Source organism: Dermacentor andersoni, chromosome 1, assembly GCF_023375885.2.
Source record: "Dermacentor andersoni chromosome 1, qqDerAnde1_hic_scaffold, whole genome shotgun sequence".
Classification (NCBI taxonomy): Eukaryota; Metazoa; Arthropoda; class Arachnida; order Ixodida; family Ixodidae; genus Dermacentor; species Dermacentor andersoni.
Genome location: NC_092814.1, coordinates 7,507,881 through 7,535,278, shown reverse-complemented (window position 1 = coordinate 7,535,278; position 27,398 = coordinate 7,507,881). Strand labels below are relative to the sequence as shown.

Sequence of the window (27,398 nt, the reverse complement as noted above, 5' to 3'; positions counted from 1 at the left end):
GAGAAGGGTGGAAAAGCGATAAGCAGTCAGGAAATATTCACCAATTTCCCCTGGATGGGCAACTCCGAGCACTCAGCTCAACCTCCAGGATCAGCTAGGGTCCGCCATGTGCTGGGGCACGTGGTGCCACCACATACCAAACGCAGACTAACCGAAGGAGCCACCCTTCTTTGAAAGCAACATAGTTGGGTGAATGTCCTCTCTACGTCACAGCTACCATTCACAATACAGAGTAACACTGTGTTCGCTTCCTGCCGCATTGTCGCTGTATGCAACATGCAGGAAATTCAATGCAATGCGCCACTGTTCAGGTAAGTGCTGCTACTAAAAACACAAGTTCTTATTCACTGAAGGAAAGCAGGAGCTGAATATATTATGGCCAGTGTTAATTGACCAGATTCATATTACTGATACATCTTGACCACAAGGTGGGTAGCATTTTTTAGTTTTGCAACAGCTGCATTTATTATAATCCTTTACAAAAGGGGCAAACTTAAGGGAGAAATCAGGCTTAACCAAATTTCAATGAAACTTGTTCAGGGTTTACCAGGTTTTACCTGAAAAAAGGGAACCCTAGGTATACCCTGCCAGATTACTCACAGCCTTGGTACAGTTAGAAAGGGCGTTTGGTGCCCTGCATCCCGTGTTCATTACCTGCGGCCTTGCGCCACTAAACACCGAGCTGCTGTCGAATGTGGTCAGCTCCCCTGCTCCTCATACATACTACCGCAGTCACCATGAGCAGGGCGGTTAAGCCTTGAAATAACAATTAGGCTTTTAACTCATTCCAAGCTTTGTCAACCATTCAAACAGTTGTGAAAACAAATCATTTAAATGCCTCCAATTTCAGCAAAAACTCGCAGTACATTGGAGAGACAAGGTCACACGGGTATTGTGTCTAACTATTTACATGGGCACTAACTGGGAAAAAAAAAGTATAAAAATGAGGCATCATGCACTGTTGTATAGTTTGACCAATATATTGGATATAACAATGAGCAGCCAATGCACTAACAACTTCTAAAAAAAAAATTAAATTATGGGGTTTTACGTGCCAAAACCACTTTCTGATTATGAGGCACGCCGTAGTGGAGGACTCCGGAAATTTCGACCACCTGGGGTTCTTTAACGTGCACCTAAATCTAAGCACACGGGTGTTTTCGCATTTCGCCCCCATCGAAATGCGGCCGCTGTGGCCGGGATACGATCCCACGACCTCGTGCTCAGCAGCCCAACACCATAGCCACTGAGCAACCACGGCGGGTACTAACAACTTCAAAATGTGTTCTATTGCAAAATAAACTTTACTGCAATGCTCCCATGCAGCATTTTCGGTTATAACAATTAAAGCTGCCTACTCGCAAAACGTGGCAAAAGAAAAAGAAAGCAAAATCCATAGGAAAAAAAAAAAAAAAAAAGAACAAGAGCCACCTCATTTGCCTGCGTGCCCCACACCTTCCCCAAACATCACGCACCCCGAGCCTTGTCTCATCTCTCTTCCACCCCTCAGTCTGCTTTCTGTTTAAACCCAAGGGACAGGAAAGGGGCACGTGTAGTGTGACGCAACGAAGGATGAGGCCATTCACGAGACAAAGGCAAGTGTGGTATGGGGCATGCAGGCGAATACGGCAGCTTGCATTTTCTTTGTCCTACATTTCGACACAGACACCCAGTAGCCAGATTAGAAATTTTTAGAAGTATTTTCTGTGGTTTTACCTGCCAAAACCACGATTTGATTATGAGGCATGCCCTAGTGAGGAAAGCAGGAGCTGAATATATAGGGCAGTATAGGCCACACATTTATTTAGAACCGGGGCTCTTCAATGTGCGTCCAATGCATAGTACACAGGTGTTCTTGCATTTCACTCCCATCAAAATGTGGCCACCGCGGCCGGGATTCGATCCCATGCCCTTGGGTTTAGCCACTACGCCACCACGGCAGGTGGCAGCCAGATTTAATTGTTATAGCCAGTAATGCAGCTTGACAATACTGTAGTAAATGGTTTATTTTACCAAAGAACAAACACATAAGTTCATGGTGCAGCAGCTTATTGTTGCATCCGAGTACTGGTAATGCTATATGTGGGTTGGTCTGTACTACTCTCTAATTAATTAAAATCTCCTCTGCTTTATTCGTGCATCCCAGTTATAACAATGAGATTTTGCTGGCACTTGAATTATGTTATAAGTGGGTTCAAATGTATAGGCATGTCGAATTTGTATTCAGAAGGTTTCATGGCATCCTATGAAGCTATTCAATGTATTTTTGCAATAGAATTTCCGTGACAGGAGCCATTGTAAACAAACCCCACGCCAAGTAGGTGGACCTCATTTATCGAGCCGCTGATGCAAGAAGTGCCTGCTCTGGCAACAACCCTTGGCTGGACCTGGCGTAAAACCAGTTTGGAATGGTTCTGTTCCAGTTCCAAAATGACGGAAAAAATGTTTCAATTCAGTTCCAGTTTTGGGTTCAGCTCAAGTTTAGTTTGACAGCCTTATGAGAAGAAGAACATGTACTCCAGACGGATAAGGTATTGGGTGTGTACAGTGACAATAAGAACTGCATTTGGTTTAAAAGAAGAGGAGAAATACAGCCCACATCTTCATTTACCTGCATCTAACACCAGCCCAGTTTTTGTGGGTTCCCAGTGCAATCTGAAAGACGGCTCAGAAGGCTCACTTAAAAAAAAAAAAAAAAAAAAAAAAAAAAAAAAATATCTGGGGTTATTTTAGAATACATGCTCACCTTGTGTTTAATGACACAACCACAGCTTAACTCCTTTTCTTGAATGACTCCATTACCTGACCCTGTTGCTGCTAGCTTAAGGGTCACTCCAGCGATTTTTCGATGCCCACTGGCCTATAATAAAATTTTGTACATACATTCTCTTTTGCACTCTTGATTATCAGTGCCAAACGATATGACTGCAAGTGATTTAGTTTTCCTGAAAATTAATTTTAGAAAGTGGTTGCATGTTCCCGAATCATGCCCACGAATGTATGACTTCTTACTGGCCACCCTGTGTGTGACGTCAAAGACTACATCGCCACGTTGCCAACGAACGACGAAGCTGGCTCCCTGGCTCCTTATTCTACGAGACAACGGCCGACAATCATCGTTTTGAGACGTGATAACCGGTGCTTCTCTTTGTCTTGCTACAGCACAATGTGTTGATTTTGGGCACGTGAAGCTGCCTCGCGCAGCGGCAACGGGTCAAAAGCAAACAGTGATCCTTCACCGCTTATACCATCGCCGAAATGGCCGCTGTCCAGTCAGAGCTGGAAAAGCTCCCAATGTCATCATAAGACAACATCAGCTTCACTATTTCTGGCATTTGCACCTCGTGTGCTGCATGTTTACATTAGGGTAGTATAGGATCCGACGTCATTGACTCCCTGTGACGTCACACAAAGCAGCTACCTGTTTTGGTACCTCGTTTATTGGTTATTTAAAAGTACTGATTTGTTTCTGAGCTAACTGAACCACCCTACCAGTGACAGGGTTGTCAATGCCATTTGAAAATGACAACATGCTAATATGGTTTAAAAATATGCTGGAGTTGCACTTTAAAGTAAAGTATTGAATTAGGTTTCACAATGAAAGCAGCAGGTTACTGCTGCTAAACTATGCAAAATCCTGTTCTGTTGCCGCCTTGTGATGACTATAGTGAGGACACTGCCTTTGACTGTTCAGGGTGTCTACTAAGTTGACATCTCCGAATTCCCCGAGTTTTCCAGGTTTTCCCTGAGTGCCTTTGCGAAATTCCCCGAGGGACGGAAAACTATGTTTTACGTCAAGACGGGCTGAAACCATATCGCCCGATGCTGTCACTCTCTAGTAAGCATATGAAAAAAATGAAAAAATGACTTAATCCAATTTGAATACTAAGTAGTAATGTTCATGTTATTCAAAAAAAGAATAGAAGGGATGGGCTTGTAAAATGCATAGCAAATGAAATTTGTTCGAGAAAAATTGCAAATAGAGTCAGACATTCTCAAATACGAATAAAAAGGAGATGCATACAGAAGCAAATATTTTCAAATACGTATGAGCTATTTCTATCGACTGATAGCAAGCTCAGTGGCATGAGGCCCGAACTTTGTCACAATTGAGATTCTTTCTCAACAGCTCGTAAGTCAACCTCAACCGTCCTGACATACCCTAAGCCTACGCACGATTCCTCAGTGTTGTGTTCCACTGCTTTAAGTGGTTTATTTTGGTTTGGATCAAGGGAAACAACTGCACCTCGGCTTCGGGCAACACTCCGCTTTTTCAGCTCAAGCTCCTTCAAAACGACGGCAGCATGCTTCCTTTCCCGTTCATTCCTCAATGCATAGGTCCTTTCTGTTCTTGTCCTCCTTCCACCACTCGTTCGTCCCCAAACCATTTGAAGCATCTTCTTGGTCAATTGCACAGTCCACGTCCGTTTTTTCCAACGCCCTATAGGCCGTGAAAACGTCCGAAAAATCGGCCAGTTGGAAAAAATAAATGCATGTCATTTACTGCCCTTACGGGCTCAAACATCCACAGGCACATTCGAATATGCTCTGAAGGCCTATCGATACATGTATTAGGCACATCGGTTCTCGTACTATGACAGGAGATCCCAGGTGCACGCGTGTATAATTAATGAATACATACTGTGTCCCGTGGCAATAGCCCCTTCCCATGCTTGTTGTGCTTCACTGCAATACTTTTGCGTATGCTTCACCAAGCAACATTTCTGTAGAGAGAGGAAGCTGAACTTCGGGAACCCGCATTATGCAACGCACCATGCTTTCCAAGCTTCTAAGCCAATCGCGAGGACCACAAAGTCAGTGCCATTGCTAACAGCAGCGAATTCTTTCAAAGAAAAACATGGCACCAACGGCAAGAAGCTCAATAGCGAACGTCGAAGCAGCTAGGTCTAGCGTTGCCGCAGTGGTGATAGCTCCCAGCAAATCTGTGCGAGAGAGTGCCGGTTCGAGGAGGCGTGGTAATCAAAACGGCAGCAGTGGTGGCTTTTATTAACGCCGTTTTGGACGTGTGGTCGCGCGGGCAAAAGTCCTGAAAATCGGGCGGCGAAGGGTTCTTGCGTCCGAAGTTTCAGACGTTCTGATACATTGACTCTATGAGGTACGTGGTGGTGCCGCGAAGCAGTCCAAATTATCGGACATCCGGAAAGTCGGTCCTTGACTGTACCCTGGCAACTCCTTCAGCCGAAGACAGGGTGTCAAAGACTATTCATTACGATTCCTGTCTGTTACTCAAGCCAGCATTAGCGAGACTTTCGACCCTTTCAATAAAATTACAGCTAATTTTCCCTGATAGAGGCACAAATTCCCCGAGTTTTCCCCGAGTTTTTCCAGACTACTCAAAATCCCTGAGAATTCCCGGTTGGTAGACACCCTGCTGTTTCCTAAGCCACAAACAGTTGGTTTTATATCCAATTAATGCACAGGCTATTTTCGGACCCATTTTCTTGGGAAAGCATGTTCTCATTCAATCGAATAGATATGTAACCATGTACTGTAAGCTGCCATTTCCGACTCTGCCAAGCACAAATCAACATTAGAAAATTAACTATCAGGAAGAGCAATTCTACAGCCACTGGGATCTCGATTAAGGTCAAAAGTGGCGACCAGTTCAACTTATTTTGCAAGGGCCACTTTGAAGGTCAAAACTACATTAGAGTCCTGGCCCATAAAGATGTATGGGCCACGACCTTTGGTCAGGATTGAATTAACTTAAAAATCAAATTCAAATCAAAATCAAACTTAAAAATCACTCTATATTGACACGTGTACAGGTTATCTTTATCAGGCGACCACGTTTCACCGCCTAAAAAATATTAACGCACAGCGCAGGACACGCCTGCATGCATAGAAAGTTTCTGGTATGTTATCGATGGTTCCATCCGCTGTCTGCCACCGAACTTTGGGTAGTCTAATTGCATGTATGCGCGACACGAATGGTGTAGAACTTTGTGGAAGACACACGGGTCCCAGCGATTACTCTCGAACGTTCGACCACTGATGTATAAAAGCCGACGCGCTTGACCCGCTGATCAAATTTTGACAATCGCCGACTATGTTCACCGCTGTCACCGTTCTTTAAGTGTAGCCTGTTTTTGTGGGCACAGGTTCACCCAATAAAAGTTAGTTTCGTCTCCACAGTATTGCTACTACGTTCTTTATACGTCACTACCATGTGAGATCTGGTGGAAGTGTTTTTCGTGCATGTACCAGACGCCCCCAACAAGCCGTGAGCCAAGCCCGGAACCGCAAAGAAAACACCAACGTAGTCCCGGACCATCGAGCAAGCCACCGTCTACAACAGCTGCCTACGGAGCACGGACTTCTACCTGAGAAGACCAAGAAGATTGTGGCCAATACAACTACAATGGCAGCCCCAGTGTCACCCATCGTACTTCAACAACCCAGAGAGCCCCATACCTTCCGTGGAGCTACGTCGGAGGATCTGGAGACCTGGCTCGAAACCTTCGAAAGGGTCTCGGCCTTCAACAACTGGACCTCTGAGGATAAGCTACGACATGTGTATTTCTCCTTGGAAGATGCCGTGAGGAGTTGGTTCGAGAACCGGGTGTCCATCTTTACAGCATGGGACCCGTTCCGCAGTAACTTCCAGAGGACGTTCACGAGCTTTGTCCGAAAAGGGCCGAAGTTCTGCTGGAAACCCAAGGGCAACTACCCAATGAGACTAGCATCATCTTCACGGAAGATATGACCCGTCTTTTGCGGCACGCCGACCAAGAGAAAGAAGTGCGTTTCTTGATGTGAGGCGTAAAGCAAGAACTTTTCGCCGGACTGATCCGGAACCCACTGAAGACCGAAGCTGAGTTCCTGAGAGAGGAAACGACGATTGAGAAAACTCTAGAAATGAGCACTAGGCAATATAACCGCCAAGTGCTCACGCCACAGTGTGCCATCCACGCACTGGGTGCCGGTGATCTCCAAGAAACCATCAGGGCCATTGTGCGCAAAGAACTGCGCAAGATGTTTCCTTCGTCACAACGTCAGGTGTCCTCAGTCACTGGCATCGTCAAGGACAAACTTCGACGGTCACTGGGCGTTACTGAAGTGCAGCCCGAATCGTCACTTCCTGTGGCGGAAGCGATGACCTACGCAGCCGTCGCCAAGATCCCCTCCCGGGACTGCGCCAGGGCCTTGTAACACCACAATTCCGTCTTCCACCGCCGCGGCCGCCAGTACACCCACCCGTTGCCCAGCGCAGCTACGCGAGGAAGATGGACATTTGGTGCACCCCCCGACTATCGCCCGCTCTGCTATCACTGCGCGGAAGCCGGACATATCTACCGCCGATGCCCATACCGCGAAAGGGGACTACGAGGGTTCGCCATCAACGCTCTGCGCCCGCAGCAAGGTGAACGCCCTCGCGATATTGCCAACTACCTCGCCGCTACTCAGTGGAGCTCTCGACGACCGTCCCGTTCGCCATCACCAGGCCGCTACCTGTCGCCGCAGCGCCGTCCATACACTGCCCCAGCCCGGGGTTGCTCTGCGAGCCCATATCCGGAAAACTAAAAGCAGCAACCGATGGAGGTGCAGTTGCTATTCATCGAACTGACGAAGATCCTCTGCTGCGCGACCACATTATCCAGCTGTCGAAAAGCATGTGGGCATCTCCTGTAGTCTTGAAGAAAAAGGACGGCACCCTACGTTTCTGCGTCAATTATCGTCGACTTAACAAGATCACGAAGAAGGACATATACCTCCTTCTCGGATAGACGACGCATTGGATCGGCTCTGCAACACTAAACACTTCTCATTGATGGACCGCAAGTCTGGCTACTGGCAAATATAAGTCTATGAGACAGATCGCGAAAAGACTGCTTTCATCAAGCCAGACGGCCTCTACAAGGTCATGCTATTCGGACTGTGCTCGGCACCTGCAAGGTTTCAGCGCGTCATGGTCACTGTGTTAGCAGGATTGAAGTGGCAGACGTGTCTTGTTTAATTGGATGAGGTCGTCGTCCTCGCCAGAAATTTCGACGATCACCATAGGTGGCTTGAGATAGTATTAGAGGCCATCAAGTCATCAAGGCTCACTCTGAAGCATGAAAAGTGCCGCTTCGCTTACGATGAGCTTCTGTTCCTAGGCCACGTCATCAGCAAATCTGGAGTCTGCCCCGATCCGCAGAAGACAGCTGCCATTGCAAAGTTCCCGCAGCCTGTCGACAAGAAGGCGGTGCGTAGGTTCCTTGGCATGTGTACCTACTATAGGCGTTTCGTCATGGACTTTCACGCATCGCAGATCCACTAACACATCTAACCAAATGCCATGTCGAGTTCAAGTGGAAAACGCCGCAGGCCGACGCATTTCAAGAACTCCGATGCATGCAGTCGCTGGCCGTACTTGCACATTTCAACACCGAAATTCACACTGACGCCAGTAGCCTAGGCCTCGGTGCCGTCCTAGTCCAGAGGAAAGACGGACTTGAACAGGTGATATCTTATGCTAGCCGGTCGCTGTCAAAAGCAGAAGTCCATTATTCTACGACTGAAAAGGAATGCCTCACCATCATTTGGGCTACAGTGAAATTCCGGCCATACCTATATGGCAGGCCATTCAAAGTCAGCGACCATCACGCGTTGTGTTGGCTAGCTAACTTAAAGGATCCTTCAGGACGGTTCGTGCGGTGGAGCCTCAGACAGCAAGAATATGACGTCGCGGTAATCCACAAGTCCAGACGAAAACACTCTGACGCCGACTGCCTATCACGTGCCCCCACCGATTCCCCACCGCAAGATGACGAGGACGACGATGCCTTCCTTGGAATAATAAGTGCGGAAGACTTCACTAAACAGCAACGAGCAGACCCGGAGCTAAAAGGCCTCATCGAGTATTTAGAAGGGAACACTGACGTTGTCCCTAGGGCATTTAAGCGCGGATTGTCTTCGTTCACGCTACTAAACAACTTGTTCGTGAAGAACTTCTCACCAGTCCGGGCCAACTACCTTCTGGTTGTTCTGTCAGCGCTGCGCTCAGAAGTACTCCACGCCCTACATGACGATCCAACCGCTGGGCACCTCGGATTCTCCCGGACGCTGTCGAGGATACATGAAAGGTATTACTGGCCGCGTCTAAACGCCGACGTCGCTCGTTACGTCAAGACATGCCGAGACTGTCAGCGATGCAAGACACCACCGACAAGGCCAGCAGGATTACTACATCCGATCGAACCTCCTTGCCGACCATTTCAGCAAATCGGGATGGATTTGTTGAGACCGTTTCCGACATCAACATCCGGAAATAAGTGGATTGTCGTGGTGACGGACTATCTCACCCGCTTCGCTGAAACTAAAGCTGTACGAAAGGCACTGCAGCCGAAGTAATTTTTCGTCGAGAACATCCTGCTGCGACATGGTGCCCCAGAAGTCCTGATCACCGACAGAGGAACGGCCTTTACAGCAGAGCTCACCCAAGCCATTCAGCAATATAACCAGACAAGCCACAGGAAAACAGCTGCCTACCGCCCGCAGACGAATGGTCTCACGGAGCGCCTGAACAAGACTCTCACCAACATGCTAGCAATGTACGTCGACGTCGAGCACAAGACGTGGGACGTGGTCCTGCCGTACGTAACCTTTGCTTACAACATGGCGGTACAAGAAAACACAGATCACGCCATTCAAGCTGGTTTACGGCAGGAACCCGACAATGACTCTCGACATCATGCTGCTGCACGTCACCGACAAAGAGAATCTTGACGTCGCTACCTATCTCTAACGCGCCGAAGAAGCCCGACAGCTCGCCCGCCTACGGATCAAGAACCAGCAGCGTAACGACAGTCGACACTACAGCCTCCGACGACGCTACGTCCAGTACCAGCCTGGCGACCGTGTTTGGGTTTAGACCCCAATACATTGATGAGGACTCAGTGAGAAACTATTGCGACACTGTTTCGGACCCTACAAGATCATCCGACGTGTTAGCGAACTGGACTATGAAGTCGTGCCAGACGGCATTTCACATTCACAGCAGTGCCGCGCACTATCTGAAGTGGTCCACGTGGTACGTCTTAAGCCCTTTTACGCACGCTGATGAACTTTCTTAGTTTGTTGTTTCTTTGCTATGGGTCTTTTTGTTTATTACTTTCGTTTGTTTGCAGCATCGGGTCGATGATTTTTAAGAGGGGGGTATTGAAACGTATACGTTTATCTTTATTGGGTGACCACGTTTCACCACCTAACAGATGTTAATGCACATGCAGGACACGCATGTATAGATCGATGGTTCCACCCGCTGCCGGTCACCGAACCTTAAGAAATCTGATTGCATGTATGCACGACGCGAATGGTGTAGAACTTTGTGGAAGACACGAGGGTCCTAGCGATTACTGTGGAACGTTCGACTACTGATTTATAAAAGCCGACGCGCTTGACCCGCTGATCAGAATTTGACAATCGCCGACTGTGTTCGCCGCTGTCACCGTTCTTTAAGTGTAGCCTGTTTTTGTGGGTACAGGTTTGCCCAATAAAAGTTAGTTTCGTCGCCACAGTATTGCTACTGTGTTCTTTATACGTCACTACCATGTGACAATATCCACAAGAACCAATAACAATAGTACAAAACTGCAGACGGCAAGACATGACAATGTGTCAGAAGGCTGAATCCATGGCTCTAAAGCAACGGCCAAGATCATTCTATTATATGCCAGTGACACTGTATAAATATGGGTAAGGCACAGTGACAAAGAAGAGGTTAAGAGAGGCATCACAAGGTTATAAATCATGAAAGTCTGATGAGGGCTTCAAATTCCTAATGCATATTCAAATCAGGTATGGATAATTGTCTCACAGCCAAGCTTGCAGAGGGAGTGACAAAGGCCCCCAATGAGGACAGCCATTTAGAACAGCAAGATGTATGCTTCTCTGAACTAATAAAGATGAGGGCACTCCTTCCTTCAAACGTGCATCAGGCAAGTCACTGAACCCAAAACTGTTGACATTTTTGCAGAATAGGTATGTTGCCCTATCATGTCTACCAGAGGCAGCACACTTGCATGAGACCCTCCTTAAAGGGCCACGACATTTTCTCAATTCATTTTACTTCATACATACACCATGAAATACAAGTAAATTGTATGTTTTTTAAATAAATTTGCTCATTTGCTTGTGAAGCTAGTCAGAGTTGGAAAACTCGCACAAATCTGCAAACGTGATTAACTGCAACCCACTCCTTGCATGGTCTGCTATAGTGGTTGCCGACGTTTAACTGCAGTGAATGACTGTTCCCTTGACCCAAACAGCACTTGGCCAACGTGTTAACTGAGCTGCACCTCCACATTTAATCGATCACCCAGAGAAGCACTGGCAAGATGCAACCAGTTGATATGTCTGGGCGCCCCCTGCAACAAATATTTCAAGCTGTCCACTAGAGAAAAAAAGATTCTTAATATGTGCCCAAAAGCAGCAGGTATGCAAACGTGGTCTAACATTCATGAAATGACATAGCGAAAGACACTGATGCACAAAACATGCGAATTTTGACATCCAGCAATCGCCTAGACATCAGCTCAAGCACGCCTGTTACTTGTAGGTCAAACAGGTGTCGTAATGGTACTGCCATGCATGGCAGCCCAGATGGTTGAGCAACATTCAGAGAAGCACTGAACAGCAATTGGTTCTGGTGCTCTCGGAATGCGGTCATAAGCTACGAGGGCAAAACATGTACGGCGTGTGCAGCAAATGTCTCCATGCGACACTGCTGGGAAGGAGTCTGCACACTGCAGACCACATTCCGTTGACAAAGTGTTGAGCTTGTATTTTAGGTCAACAATTTTACATTATTTCGAGCCCCAGAAACTTGTGGATTAGCAGCACAGGTAGTAATGTAAAAGACCCAATATGACTATTGACCATGTTACAGCCCTCTTTCAGAAGGCCCAGCCAGATTTCAATTGACATTACAGACACACCCTACTCTTTGCCACACCTGGATCTCATGTGAATAATGCCATTTCATTGCTTTGAGAATGCATTTTTCTTTTCATTTTTCTGCTTCTACAATTATTACTCCTCTTTGTTGCTAGGTATATGATCTTGTTATATGCAAATATTTGTACACGTTGCTTGGATATATTTTTATGTACGTTTGCCCCTCCTGCTTCGGGCCCTCTTTCGGGCCTGCAGTATTCTGTAAATAAATTAAATAAACACAGAAAGTTATTGCTCAATCCATTCAAGTTATGACCAGGAGATTGGCCTATGATGTTTTCCCTTAAGTGTGCATGCAGTTCAGCAAAGCTTTCACACTGGTGGAACAGGCAAGTGTAGCCAAGTGTCAACCTGCCAAGGGGCCACTTGTGGAGTGTGCGACATTCATCTGGCTACCACACGGAAGGCATCAGCCAAAAAAATCACTCAAGTGTTGGCAGCCTACTAGACATGTTCCGCCCTGAAAAGAGAGTTACCCAATATCCTAAATTTCAAGCAAATGTTTTTGTTCAGTACATTTCTTTTTGATAGGGTATAAAATGTTTCTTATTTGATCAATGCTTACATGACTTTTTTTTTTTTACACTTCTACCCAGTCACAACGAAAGCCAACATAAAATGACAGTGTCTCCATGCATGCGCATGGAGACACTGTCAGCTCAAGTGTATCCAGCTTTCCTTGTTTTGACATCACACATGGTGGAGAAAGTTCTTCACTCAGAGCGTTATAAGTGTGGTAATTGTAATACTATAGGGTTGGGCCAACATGGACGTATTTCTGAACTCTGCTGTTCCATTCTTTCCCATTTTTGCCCAGAATGAATTCTGGGGTTCTATGTGCCAAAAAAAGAAAAAGAACACTATTTGATTATGAGGCACGTACTTTTTGACCACCACAGGATCTTTAACGTGCCCCCAATGCATGGGCGCTTTCGCATTTCATCCCCATCAAAATGCGGCTGCCGCCACAGCCGGGATCTCATCCCGTGACCTCGCGCTTAGCGGCGCAACACCATGGCCATTAAGCCACCGTGGCAGGTTATCTGCCCAGAATGATGCAGTTGAATCCTGATTGCATACAACATTAAGAAGGCAGCGTTTTCTTCTCTTGCTTAATCCTCCTGGATTCGGTAACAAGTGAGCATTCTGCTTCAGAAATATGGACAGCTTCATTCTGGCCTCTATAATTCTATAAAAGACCTTGATCTGCAAAGAAAAATGTGCTCTACAACATAGACTAATAACCTGTACTCCTCAACTTGACATCATCCCTTAAAAGGGTCCACTCAGTCATCACCCTTGAACTAGCTGCTAGGCATGTTTACTTCCATTCTCCAATTATAACATCTCTACGAACCATATCTGTCATACTGCCTCCGGGCCCTTGCATCAAGGGGCTCTGTTGAGGCACGTGTGCTATCCTATACGCCTCGCTTAATCATCCTTCGTTGCAAGGATTTTATGATCATAGCACACATCATCAATAATCATTGCCATTATTTTAGTATATTTATACTTTAAGCAATTTGAAGACTGATTTTAGGCCCCTTTACAGCCATGCTACATTCTTTGTTACCATTAATACCTCATTACACCATGCATTTGGCACTTTTTGGCTAGAAGTGGCCCTTGCACCTTTAAGACCATTAATCAGTCATATCCGTCATACACACTTTCTTGATCAGTACAGGCAAGGCACCTCTCATCGCCTAAGAACAGCTTTCTAGGGATGCTCAATGATGAATGCACATAGATACACAACATTGAAAGCTCGAGGCACAAGACCAGCACACAACCCCATTACACTGAAAAGGAAACATGAGCAAGAACAGAGAACTTGCTACATGTCATCACACTTCAGGATAGAGGCATACCTTTTATGCAAGTGGCCTCACACAGAATGCAAGCTCCAGTGATATTCAGGAGCTGTTGACCAAGGCATGCACTATGGCATCAAAAATGGACAAGACATAACACCAGTGTTGGCACAGAAAACCTTTCAACACATGAAATCTCGATAATGCAGAGAGCAAGAAAATGCCATGATAAAAACATATGAGGCTATCTGAACTACAGCCAGCCATGTTGGAGGATACCTAGCTTGTGCTTCCACTATTGACAGGAGGCTATGCACTTACAAATTATGGACTTGTACAAACTTCATTCATAATCAGGCTTGACAGTTAACTGAGGCCTCATTTTACCTGGCATTGCTCACTCCCTTAAAGGGCCCCTCCTCAACAGGTTTGGACATTTTCCTTATGCACTGCTACTTGTAGTCTGGGGAGCATCACACACAAAGAATTCGTTCGTTACTGTAAGAGAGAGGAGAGATTGTCATGTTGCCATGCTGCCAGCAGGAATCACTGCCTCAATTAGACTGCCCCCCGCTCTCCTGCTAGGCAGTATTCTGCACTTCATGAAGGTCACGTGCCATAAGCAGTAACGTTGCAGGCAGTGCATAGAGGCGCATGGTACCCTGGGCTGGAAGCAGGGCTCCCTCAAGAAGTTTGCCACGGTGTCTTTTTGAAATGTCAGCTGTTTCCACACTGTGCAGACACAATAGCCACTGTGCGATCAACGCATCACATCTGTCTATTTGCAATGCACAAACCTGGTGCAAGGAGCCCTCTAACATATGGCTCCAATATATCAAAATGCGAACACTTTAACAACACCACGCGATGTACCTTGATACACATTGAATTTAGAAAAAAATAATAAAAGAAACATATTGGCCACTTCAAAGTACATAAAGATGTACACTACTTAAAACCTATCGAGAAAGTATACGGACCAATTATTTCAGAAACCAGCGAGAAGTAAAAGACAACATTAACAGATACACGCTGCACACACAGAGGACACCTTTTCATTGGCCAGTAAGGAAAAGCTGTCCTCCACTGCACATACAGAAAGACAGACCGCTCACCTTGGGCGAGTACTGGCCATTCTCCTCGGCAATCACGGGGTTGCTAGCACCTTGGTTATTGCTCCCGAAGCAGCAGAGCAGCGTGTTGAGGAAGCCACGCTGCCGGGGCTTCCTGCTGGAGGGCGGCACTGCACGGGAGGAGTGAGAGGGGGGGGTGGGCTGTAGCCACGGCCCGCCGGGCCCCGCCGCCGGACTCACCGCTCTTACGGGGCGGCGGCGGGCCCCTGCCGCCCGGGTAGGTCGAGCCGCCCGTCGACGGGGTGGGCGCCCCGCCCCCCTTGCCGCCTTTGCTGGGCCGCGCCGTGCCGCTCAGCGCAACGCAGGCCGCTGCTTACCTTCGGCCCCCGGGCACATAACTAGGGCCACACGGCCGGCGCCACCGGCCGCCGCCGCGGCCCAATTGAGGTTAGAACACCGGGGGGGCCAGAAAACACCGCGCCACCTTTCGCACGCACGCGACACAGCCCCCCCCAGCGGCACGGCGGGGCCCCCGGCAAAACGCCGCGTGAGCTCGCGCCTCAAACCTCGGTCCCGACCAGCGTTTCGCTCCCTGCGCCGCGATGGCGCCATATTGCAATGTATACCTACCTCGATCTGGAGGAAAATTTGTTAGTTGCTCCTCTTCTCGGTTAACTTGAGTAATTATGGACGTACTGTCCATGGATCCCAACTCTACTTGTAGGCAACTGCAGGTACCTTGCAACAGCACTAAACGAATAAACTTTGCAATAAATTAAAAAGTTTCAGGATCTTTCACGGCTTCCCTCCGGGTCCATGTTAAAATGCACTAGGCCTAGTCAAGAGGGTTGCGATGATCGTACTGCGCATGCGCAGACAAGCCGCGCTCTTGCCAAGTTATTTAAAGCAATGGCACTATTTGGGCGCTGGCTGTTTTCGTGAACACTTAATATTTTACCTCCAATTTCGCCAGCAATCATACAATAACTACTTAAAAAATAAAGAGGCAAAATTCCATTAGTTGGAACTTTTCTCTATTCCTTTGTTTTGCGAGGGTTAAGCGCGCATTTGTTTCGCTGCACGTGTTCGAAAAAGGGTTTTGCGCTCACCGCTGCGCTGTTCTTGCTCAAAATTTGCAGAACGATCGCATTTTGGCGTCTGCTTCGTTTAGTATTACACTTGGCACAGTTAATCGCCTGGTTTTTAAGTAAAAGTGCAAATTTGCCTGCGCTTACACATGGGGAGGCTAGCTACTGCCGCGACACGAAGGCATAAACTTGTGTCGCCGCCTGCCGTCAGCTGCAGAAAGCGGCGTGTCAGAGAGGGCAGGCGTTAGCATACCCCCTGCCCCTGAAAGGCTGCTTTCTGTCGTTGAGAGCAGGCGGTGACACAAGTTTATGCTTCCCGCGTCGGGGTAGCAACTCGCATCCCCATAAGCGCAAGCAAATTGGCGCTTTTTTTCCAGGCACTTAACTATCCCAAGTGTTATACTTAATGAAGTAGACGCCAAAATGCGATCGTTCTGCAAAATTTAAGCAACAGTGCAGCGGTGAGCTCGAAACGTTTTTCTCGAGCACGCGCAGCGAAACATTCAGGACCCTGTACACTTTCCGTAAAATTATGTGTCGATTACTGTACGTATATTTCAGTGCAGCCAATTTCCTTTACTCTGAGGAAGACTTTTGGTACGCATGGATGGATGGAAGGTAGGAGCGTCCCCTAGCTTTGAAACGGGACGATGGCAGTTGCCACCATGCTCAGATTTTTATTTTGCCTTTTATTTTTATTTTTATCTGTGTTGTGCGTTATTGAATTTCTCGATTTTCTTTAAATACGTCTTCCTACCCTTTTAACCTTATGTCACCTCTCTGCTTTTGAGCCACCAATCCTCCAATCGCCTTTTGCTAATTTCCACCGCATATTTATTTACATGACTAATATTATCTCTGAACCCTAGGGCCTCACGAAGGGTGACTGCGGCCGCATTGACATCGGGCTTGATACCATCGCATTTTAGTATGAGGTGTTCCATTGTTTCTACATATTTCCCACACACAGTACATGCGTCTTCTTCGTTAAATTTCTTTTTGTAGCTCCGCGATCTAAGACATCCTGATCTAGCTTCAAAGAGTAAGGCACTGTCTCTTGAGTTATCATAAAACGCTTCCTTCCTTATCTGCTGTTTCCAGTATCGATATAGTTGCACACTATGCTTCTTTTCCATTGAATTTATCCAATTTTTACCTTCCGCGTTTTTAACCTTTATTCTTTCTTTATTCATTTATTCAAGACATTCCTTACAGAAATGCCTTGGGGGACGCGACAAAAGGCACTGAACGTGCCTGACTGGGCCTCGCCACCCTTGTCGTTTAATGCTCTGTCTTTCTTCGTCCTCATGTCTGGCATACTTACTGGTTAGCTTCCTAGTTCTTTTCCGCCATTGTGAGTCAACGCTCTTTCTGTATAGGTATTTAAACACCTTAGCTGCCCACGTGTTATCGTACAATTTCCTCAGACGTTTTTCGTATAGGATTTTACTCTGAGCTTCCCGTGCTTCGAACGATGCCCAGCCCATATCCCCCTGTACTGCTTCGTTTGTGGTTTTCCCGTGGGCACCTAGTGCTAACCTTCCCACAGCTCTCTGATTTACTTCTAGTCTCGACTGAACATGCATCTGCCCTTAAACACAGGACCGCATTCCCGAAAGTAAGCCCCGGCACCATTACTCCCTTCCAAATACCTCTCAGTACCTCAGACCTGTTGTACCCCCACAATGCCTTATGTTTTATTATCCCGGCATCTCTTCGTCCTTTTGCTACAAGAGACTGTTCGTGCTTTTCCGTGTACATCTGCCCTTTGTTTATCCATACCCCGAGATATTGGTATTCGGCCACTCGGGGTATTTCATGGCCTTGTATTGCAAGCTCCTGATCAGTTGTATCGTTGAAAAACATCCCACCGGACTTAGCTGCGCTAAAACTGAAACCTAAACTGTCTCCTTCGTCCCCACAGTAATTAACCAGAGTTTGCAAATCTTCCTGGCTATCTGCTAACAGTACAATATCGTCCGCATACATTAAAACCGGTAGTCGTTGCTCAACAACCTTTTCGCCTAATCTGTGCGACAGATTATACCCTAGATTGCTTCGTTGTAACCTTCTTTCCATGCTTATCATATAAAGCATGAACAGCAGCGGTGATAGAGGGCAACCTTGCCTTAAGAGGAAGCTTTAGCTCGGGTGCTCCTATCTAAATACATGTAAAAGGAGAATTCGTTTTTCTCGGCAACCACTGCACCAAATTTGACGGGGTTTGCTGCATTTAAAAGAAAACCATAAAATCTGGTGACTGTTGGTTTCGAATTTTCAATTTAGGTCGTCAAATTTTTATAAAAAATTGGCAAAAATCGCAAATTTTCAGAAAACGAAACTATCAAGTTTACAACTGCGTAACTCAGCAAGAAAAAATGATATCGCATTTCTGTGAATTGTACCTGATAGCACATCTAAAGCGGACAAAATGGATATTGTCGCAGCCTAGTAGAAGACGGGAAAGCCGGCGTAGAAGACGTATGGAAGCACTTTATCAGAGCAGTCAACGCGACGTCGTTGTCGTCTCTGTTTTTTCACTCGCGCGCTACTTCAGCGTCGTTCCCATCGCCTGGCACATACCCGCGGTGACCATATAGGATGCGACATTTGCCCCCCCCTTTGAAAAAAGAGGCATCGTCCCGATGCACCAACGTCCGAAGGCTGTGCACAGACGGTGCAAAGTTGAGGTCATGAGGAAATGTATGGCTTCATACGAAGCACATGCACAACCTCGGGCAGATGCCGCCGGCGTTTGGAGCAGTTATGGCTGTCGGGGACAACTTCATAATTAACATCGCTGATACGGCGCAGAACTGTGTACGGGCCGAAGTATCTTCGCAGGAGCTTTTCAGACAGCCCCCGCCGACGAATCGGAGTCCAGACCCACACTTGGTCACCGACGTTGTACGTGACGGGTCTGTGTCGAAGATTGTAGTGTCGGGCATCGTATTCCTGTTGTTCTTTGATTCGCAAACACGCAAGCTGCCTGGCTTCCTCTGCGCGTTGCGTAAACTCCTCGGCACCAGTCTCGTCGTCACCGCACTCGTGCGGCAGCATTGCGTCCAACATGGTTGTCACTTCACGTCCGTAAACGAGGTTGAAAGGCGTCACGCGTGTTGTCTCTTGGCGAGCCGTGTTATATGCAAATGTAACATATGGTAAAATCTCGTCCCAGTTCTTGTGGTCGACGTCGATGTACATACTCATCATGTCTGCCAGAGTCTTATTCAGACGTTCTGTCAGCCCATTAGTTTGGGGATGGTAAGCCGTGGTCTTTCGGTGAGTGGTACCACTTAGTCGCAACACGGTATCCAGAAGCGCAGCCGTGAACGCAGATCCTCTGTCTGTTATGACCACTGCGGGAGCGCCATGCCTTAGGACAACGGCTTCGAAAAAAAATCGGGCTGCTTCGGCTGCTGTTCCACGTTGGATAGCACCTGTTTCGGCGTATCGCGTAAGATAATCCGTGACGACGATTATCCATCTATTTCCGGCAGTAGACAGCGGAAATGGACCTAAAAGGTCCATGCCAATTTGTTCGAACGGCGCTTGCGGTGTCTGAACAGGATGCAGCAGTCCAGCTGGCTTGCCATGTAGGGGTTTGCGGCGCTGGCAATCCAGGCATGTCTGTGTGTAACGTTTCACGATCGACGCAAGTCTCGGCCAATAGTACTTTAGCCTAATTCTTGCTAATGTCCGAGTGTAGCCCAAGTGACCAGCGGTCGGCTCGTTGTGACAGGCGTGTAGGACTTCGTCGCGAAGAGATGCGGGAATGACGAGTAGGTAGCTGCTGCCACTAGGTGAAAAGTTCTTTTTATACAGAACGTCGTGGCGTAAGCAGAATGAAGGCAGCCCTCTGGCGAATAACTTCAGCACGCTGCCTGTTCTTCCCTCTAAGTAATCAAAAAGAGGAACCAGTTCTGCGTGCTCGCGTTGGTGGCGTGAAACGGCGACAGTATCTAGCACGCCTAGAAAAGCCGTGTCATCATCGTCGTGCACTGCAGTCTGAACAGGAGACCGAGAAAGGCAGTCGGCGTCGGTGTGTCGTTTCCCTGATTTGTAGACAACCGTGAAGTCGAACTCTTGGAGACGAAGACTCCAGCGCGCTAGCCGACCAACTGGATCTTTTAAATTAGTCAGCCAGCAAAGTGCATGATGATCACTGACAACGGTGAAACACCGACCATACAAATATGGCCGAAATTTCAGGACGGCCCACACCAGTGCGAGACATTCTTTTTCTGTCGTGGAATAGTTTGCCTCCGTTCTTGATAGCGTCCTGCTGGCGTAAGCAATCACTCTTTCGGCACCGTCCTGCCGCTGTACAAGCACTGCGCCGAGGCCGAGATTACTAGCATCGGTATGAAGAATCGTAGGAGCGTCGTCATCAAAGTGTGCGAGCACGGGAGGCGTCTGCAGCCGTTGCCGTAGGTCGTGAAATGCCCGTTGCTGGTCTTCACCCCACACGAAGGGGACATCTTCTCTGGTTAGATGCGTTAATGGCCATGCGATGCGGGAAAAGTCCGCAATAAAGCGTCGGTAGTAGGCGCAAAGGCCCAGAAAACGTCGCACGGCCTTTTTGTCTGATGGCGTTGGGAAATTAGCAACGGCAGAGATTTTATCAGGGTCAGGTCGGACACCTTCACGACTGACAACGTGACCGAGAAATTGAAGTTCTTCAAAGCCAAAATGGCACTTTTCAGGTTTCAAAGTTAGACTAGCTGAGCGTATTGCTTCAAAGACCGTCTTTAGTCTCCGTAAGTGTTCCTCGAACGTGGCGGAGAAAACAATCACGTCGTCGAGGTACACCAAACAGTTTTGCCATTTGAGGCCTGAGAGTACCGTGTCCATTAGTCGCTGAAACGTTGCTGGCGCCGAACACAAACCGAAGGGGAGCACCTGAAATTCATAAAGTCCGTCGGGCGTCACAAAAGCGGTCCTCTCACGGTCTCTCTCATCAACTTCTATTTGCCAGTAGCCGCTTTTCAAGTCCATCGACGAAAAGTAACGTGCGTTTCGTAGCCTGTCCAGTGAATCGTCGATACGCGGCAGCGGATAAACGTCTTTCTTTGTGATCTGGTTGAGTTTTCGATAGTCGACGCAGAAGCGCAGGCTACCGTCCTTCTTTTTCACCAACACGACAGGCGATGCCCAAGGACTCTTAGATGGCCGAATAACCCCGTCCTCAAGCATCGTCTTCACTTGCGTTTGTATCGCCTCGCGCTCTTTCGGTGCCACACGATAAGGATTCTGCCGAATTGGTCTGGCGTCGGCTTCGGTGACAATACAGTGCTTAGTGAGCGGCGTCTGGCTGACTCGTGACGTAGATGAAAAGCAGTTCTTAAACTCATCGATGAGCTCAAGAAGGCTGTTACGTTCGACGGGTGACAAGGTGCGACTGATATCAACCACAGGGGCAGGCATGGCCACGGTGGCCGTCACGTGCTCCACTGAGAGGCAGTCTTGTATTGAGGTCAATTCGTCGAAGTAAGCAACAGCCGTGCCTCTAACAACGTGTCGACGTTCCCTGGTAAAATTCGTCAGCAGGAGTTCAGCACGTCCGTCGTGTACGTTAATTACGGCCCTGGCGATGGAAACGCCTTGACTCAGTACCAGTGCGTCGATGTGTTCAGCGACACCAGTCCCGGTGTTCAAGTTGTCGCAGATAACAGGTACGAGGGCACAGCTTCGCGGCGGAAGCGTGACGTCGTCGTCGGCGATACGTAAGCGGGGTCGCTGGTGCTCCGCGGGGTCGACGTCGTCTGAGCTCGTAGAAAATGTGACGACGAGGTCACGGACATTAATCACTGCACCGTACTCTCTCAAGAAATCCATACCCAATATAAGTTCCTTGCAGCACTCAAAGAGAATGACGAGGGTGGCGACGAAGGTTTCACCGGCGATTACTATCCTGGCTGTGCATTTTCCGATCGGCGTCATCAACTGGCCGCCGGCAGTTCTGATGTTGGGCCCGGTCCACGGCGTCTTCACTTTTCTCAATCTGTCGGCCAGCTTTTGACTTATTATCGAAAAATGCGAACCAGTATCGACGAGAGCGGCCACTTGGTGGCCGTCAATGAAAACGACAAGATCGGCGCTGACGGCATCGGTTACAGGGGGTGTGGTTGGAGACGTCGGAGTTTTAGAGTCGTCGGTCGTCGGTGATGGGGGCTCTTGGAAAGCTAGACGGTTTGCAACCTCACCCCCGGAGGTCGCTGCTTCTAGTTTCCCCGGCGTGGGCTAGGGGACCTGCCCCTAGAGGCGTCAGAAAAATCGCGACGGGTCGGTGGGGTATAACGAGCCGGAGAAGGGGAACGTGATCGAGGCGTCGCTGAACCTTCTGGCCGAAAGTTTGTAGAATTTTCGTCGCAGGTACGTGCAGCATCAAACACAGCGTAATTGCAGTTGGGAAACCTTGGATACCCGGCTGTGCGGTAGTGGCACGCGCGATAAACATGTCCAGCTTCGCCGCAATGAAAGCACAGCGGCCGGCGGTCAGCGGTGCGCCACAAATCGGTCTTTCGAAGCGGGTAGCCCACAGGGGATTCGCCGTAAGACCGAGGCGCAGCGATCGGCTGGCGGCGATACGGCATAGCTGGCGGCGGCTGTGACTGGCGAAAATATGGCGTCGGGGGTGGCGGTGCTGGCTGCGTCGTAGTGGTCGACGGTGTCAGCAGCATCGAAGTCGCGGGAGGTGGACGACAGACAGCTTCCGCGTAGGTTAGTCGTCGCGGCACCGCCTGCAGGTCGGGGGACGAAAAGGCCTGTCGAACTTCCTCCCGAACGATATCAGCGACAGAAGCTACCGCTGGTGCCATAGAAGAAATCCCGAGCTGCCGGATCTCCTCTCTCACAATCTCCCGGATGACTTCACGCAGAGACGTGCCGTAGCTCTCAGGTAGAACTGAAGCATTCACCGGCGAGTTCGCGCGATCATATTGGCGGTACCGTTGCTTTAGTGCCCGTTCTATAGCGGTAGCCTCCTTGGTGAATTCGACCACTGTCGTCGGTGGGTTCCTCACGAGTCCGGCAAACAGTTCCTCCTTCACTCCGCGCAAGAGATAGCGTAACTTCTTTTCTTCAGTCATCTCAGGGTCTGCTCTGCGGAAAAGGCGGGTCATATCTTCTGCATACATGGCTACGCTCTCGTTTGGTTTTTGAATACGGGATTCGAGTAGGCGCTGCGCAGTGTCTCTTCTGTCGGTACTAGTGAACGTGTCCAGCAGCTGGGTGCGGAAGGTATCCCATGTGGTCAAACTTCTCTCCCGGTTCACAAACCACGTCCGCGCACTGTCTTGAAGCGCGAAATAGACATTAGACAGCTTTTGCTGGGAGCCCCAGTCATTATAACTGGCGACACGCTCAAATTGGTCAAGCCAATCTTGGACATCTTCAAAAGCGTCGCCATGGAAACTTTCTGGTATCTTAGGATTCTGCAGCGTCACCTGCGATGGAGTTGCAGTAGCCATGGCGGAAGTAGGTAGACGCGTTCCAGCAGGGTCCTGCAAAGGGTTGAACTCGGGCGTCAGGCCTAGCAGGCGGCGACTGTACCGGTGAACAGGAGTTTCGACGAACGAAGGTGATTCCGTTTTCGAGGTATGGCTCCGCGAAGGGGTGCCGAGCATCAGGCAATCCTACCCAGCACCTCCACCAGTGTCGCAGCCTAGTAGAAGACAGGAAAGCCGGCGTAGAGGACGTATGGAAGCACTTTATCAGAGCAGGCAACGCGACGTCGTTGTCGTCTCTGTTTTTTCACTCGCGCGCTACTTCAGCGTCGTTCCCATCGCCTGGCACATACCCGCGGTGACCATATAGGATGCGACAATATGTTACACATGAACCTCAAAAAATGGAGTAATGTGTAATTACAACTTTTGCAGAACATTTGTAAACAACGTAACAAATTCACGTAAGATGTAAACTGACATATCAAATTTGTCCGCTTTGAATGGTCTAATGGATGCCGTTTACAGAATCGCGATATCTGTTTTTGATGCAGAGCTATTAGCTTGTAAACTTCGTGCTTCTATTTTTTTCAGACGTCTGAATTTTTAAAAATCCTTTTAACAAAATTCAAGCCCTAAATCAAAATTCCGCTTCCAACAGTCACTAGAATTTAACTTTCTCTCTCAAATGCAACACATTTCATTAAAATCGGTCCAGGGGTTATCTCAGAAAAACGTTTTTCTCAGAAAAACATTTTTGCGTTTTTACATGTATTTGAATAGTCCGCGTCGGAGTTTGGCCCGAGCTAAAGCTTCCTCTTAATCCTTTGTGAACCTCGACAGTTGTCGTACTCTTATGTTGAATTCCAATGGCAGATCCAGATCAAGTTTTTTTGCTCTGTATGGAGCAATCCTATTCCAATGGCAGAATGGGAGCGTGAGCTGTGTGTTCCAATGGCAGATTGGGACCAGCCGCTGATCCCAGATTGCTCTGTGGAGCAAAAATATTTGCTCCGCCGAAATCGGCAGATTTGACCGGAAGTCTTCGTGACGTATTTCCTTCACCCGCCTCTGCTTCCTGTCACGGTCGCCTGTTTCCGGTCGCGGGCAGCTATGGACGACATGCGAAACGTGGACGGCGCTTCGCGCCGTGGGGTTTTGTTCGCGCTCCTAGACAGCTCCGACTCAGACAGTACAATTTCCATGTCGAGTGATGATTCTTCTGACACGGACAGTGAAGTGGGGTGGTGGGTTGCGCTTCCAAGCGCTTGTTCCTCTCTAGGGTGCCTCGATGTCCTCCTCGCCCGCCGGCGGGCGAGGAGGACATCGAGGCACCCTATTCCTCTCTCTATTCTAGCGCCCTCTCACTTGATTTTGCTGTACTAAGTGCCCCCGTGGGAGCGCACGCATTCCCTTCGCAGATACGGTGCGAGCAGATGAGAGCGATCTCGGTCGGAGCGACGCGCTCCGTTCGTGATCCGGCCGAGCGCTCGCGATCTGCCATTGGAATTCAACATTAATTCGTTCCCATGCTATTTCAACATTATTTTCTTGATATATTTCCTGTAGAAAACCAATTACCTCATGACCGATACCTTCAGCTTTTAATATGTTCCACAGGAGTTCCCTATTCACGTTGTCGTATGCACCACTTATGTCCAGGAAGGCTAAATACAGATGTCTATTTTCCGCCTTAGCTATTTCTATGCACTGGGTAAGCACGAACAGGCTATCATCTAAGCGCCTACCACTTTTGAACCCGTTCTGAAGTTCTCCGAGTATTCTATTACTTTCTACCCATGACTGCATTTTTAATTTCACCGCCTGCATTGCCAGCCTATATATAACTGATGTTATCGTAATTGGTCGGAAGGATTTTATGTTTTTCTTGTCACCTTTCCCTTCATAAATCAAATTCATTTTACTCTGTTTCCAGCTGTGCGGAATTTGCTTATTTCTTATGACTGCCTCCAATGCTTTTATCAGCGTTTCCTTGCTTCTTGGGCTAAGTTCATTAATTAACTTGATTGGAATTTCGTCTATACCCGCGGACGTGCATTTTGGAACATTTGCTTCCGCCTTTTTCCAGTTAAGATTGGTCAGTTCTAAGCTGTTTTCTATTATGCTATACTGTGTTGCTCCCTCATTTGGGGCGATTACCCTATCGTCTTTCCTAAATGACTCTGCTATAACTGAACCAATGTAGTTCACAGCGTCATCTCCCACTAAACAATTTCCTTCGGCATCGTGAATCTGTTCCTGTTTTCTGTGATTAGCTTTACCCAGCCAGCTTATATGGTTCCAGCATTTTCTTGACCCCCCTGTAGTTGCATCGCGAACTTCAGCCAGCCAGCGGTCAGAGGACTGCTTTATTTTAGCCTGGACGAGGACCTGCACTTGTTTCTTTTGTCGATAATATTCCCATTTTTGGCCTATTTCCTCTTCAGATAACTGCGCCCTCTTTGCTTCTCTGTGTTTCCGAGATGCCCACCGTCGTTGTTCGTGGGCACGTGAGCAGCGTCGCAGCGACAATGACTAAGAGACCGCCTTTGTTTGCCATCCAGGTGCTGCTTCTACTTGTGGCGCACGGCATCTACAGTATCTGCAATCCTGCCCGTGACAGGGCTCCTTTGCACCAAGTGACGCAGTTTTCCTCCTGTCAATTGCCTCCGTTCGTTCATCAGGCGGCGCCCTCAAGATTTGTGAACAGTCCTTTCCACTCCAGAGCTGCGGCATGGTCATCGACAACAAGTTCAACGCCAGTATTTAAGCGCCGGTATCCGTGGGACCGCTTCAGTGGGCACGTGAGCAGCGACAATGACTAAGAGACCGCCTTTGTTTGCCATCCAGGTGCGTAACCACATTCCTTTGAATGCTAAGAAAAGTGACAATCGATGCTTACTGCTGTTCCCGTGCCCACGGGTGTTTTTGAGCGTGTTGACTGAATGTTTCAACAGCTGTCTTCTTTTGCTATTGTCGGGAGATGTGGAAGTTAATCCAGGTCCTTCTCACACGCGTACCAAAATTATCGGCGGTGCTTCGAGCACAGACACCTCGAGCGAGGAAAGCAGCAGTGCCGCTAACGTTATATTAACGCAATCAGAGCAAAACATGGAAATACTTCGTATCTTGAAGGAATTGCAGGCACAGTCAGTCGCGCTTTCAGCAAGTAACGGGGATATCAAAAAAACCATGGAAGAACTACGGAGCGGACAGCAGAGTATTAATTCAGCTCTCGCAAATATGAATTCCAGGCTTACGACAGTTGAACACTCACTTGAAGCAATTGACGGAGTAAAGCAGGACCTCGAATGCACTGCTCTTGATATTCGCAAACAAAATCATCTGCTGCAGGCACGAATTCATGAATTAGAAGACCAGAGTCGTAGAAATAATTTAATTTTTCATGGTATCGCCGATAAGAATGCCCATGAAACATGGGATGAAGCGGAACAAAAACTTCTAAATGTCCTGTCAAAATACGTTGTACCCGAACTCTCGCCGAATGACATAGATAGGGCTCATCGATTAGGGCGGTATTCTGATTCTGGATGCCGTCCGGTGATTGTGAAGTTCAACAACTTCAAAACCAGAGAAAGAATTCTGAAGTGTAAAAAAGACATAAAAGAAGACATTCAAGTGGCAGAAGATTACTCGCTTGCCACACGCCAAGCACGCAAAAAACTTATTGGCTTCGCCAAATCACTGCCCGGCTCCCCATCTTTTAAGCTAAAATACAATAAGTTGGTCGTAAACGCCAGATCCTACATGTATGACCCTGTAAACGATAAAACATTTGAGATTACCGCAGAACGCACCAAGCCGGTGACCCAGCGCACGCCTTCACCCCTCCCCGCTGCATCTAGCTCTTGTAAATCTGCCTAACAGTTACCGAGGGGCAGTGGCCGTTGTGTAAGCGCAGCTCAAACATCAGTTTTATTTACTAATATCCGAAGTGCCATCAAAAGACTCACTGAACTCTCCTCTGCCATAAGTGCGTGTTCCGCTGAC

General features: G+C 48.1%; 1 protein-coding gene across 9 annotated transcripts in view; it reads right to left on the bottom strand.

The window, feature by feature from the left end:
- LOC126544208 (carboxy-terminal domain RNA polymerase II polypeptide A small phosphatase 1-like) overlaps positions 1 to 15,764 on the bottom strand; it is a 255,492-nt gene extending 239,728 nt beyond the window's left edge. For 2 of the 9 annotated variants that reach the window (XM_072286053.1, XM_072286055.1), the window contains exons 1-2: positions 15,482 to 15,761; positions 14,894 to 15,021 (exon numbers count right to left, since the gene is read on the bottom strand). In XM_072286053.1, the coding sequence (XP_072142154.1) occupies positions 14,894 to 15,021; positions 15,482 to 15,554 (201 nt within the window). In that variant the 5' untranslated portion in view covers positions 15,555 to 15,761. Of the gene's footprint in view, positions 1 to 14,893; positions 15,022 to 15,481 lie in introns of all 9 variants that reach the window. The other 7 variants (XM_072286051.1, XM_072286054.1, XM_072286050.1 and 4 more) reach the window with 6 other exon arrangements.
- Between the last annotated feature and the right edge of the window lie 11,634 nt (positions 15,765 to 27,398).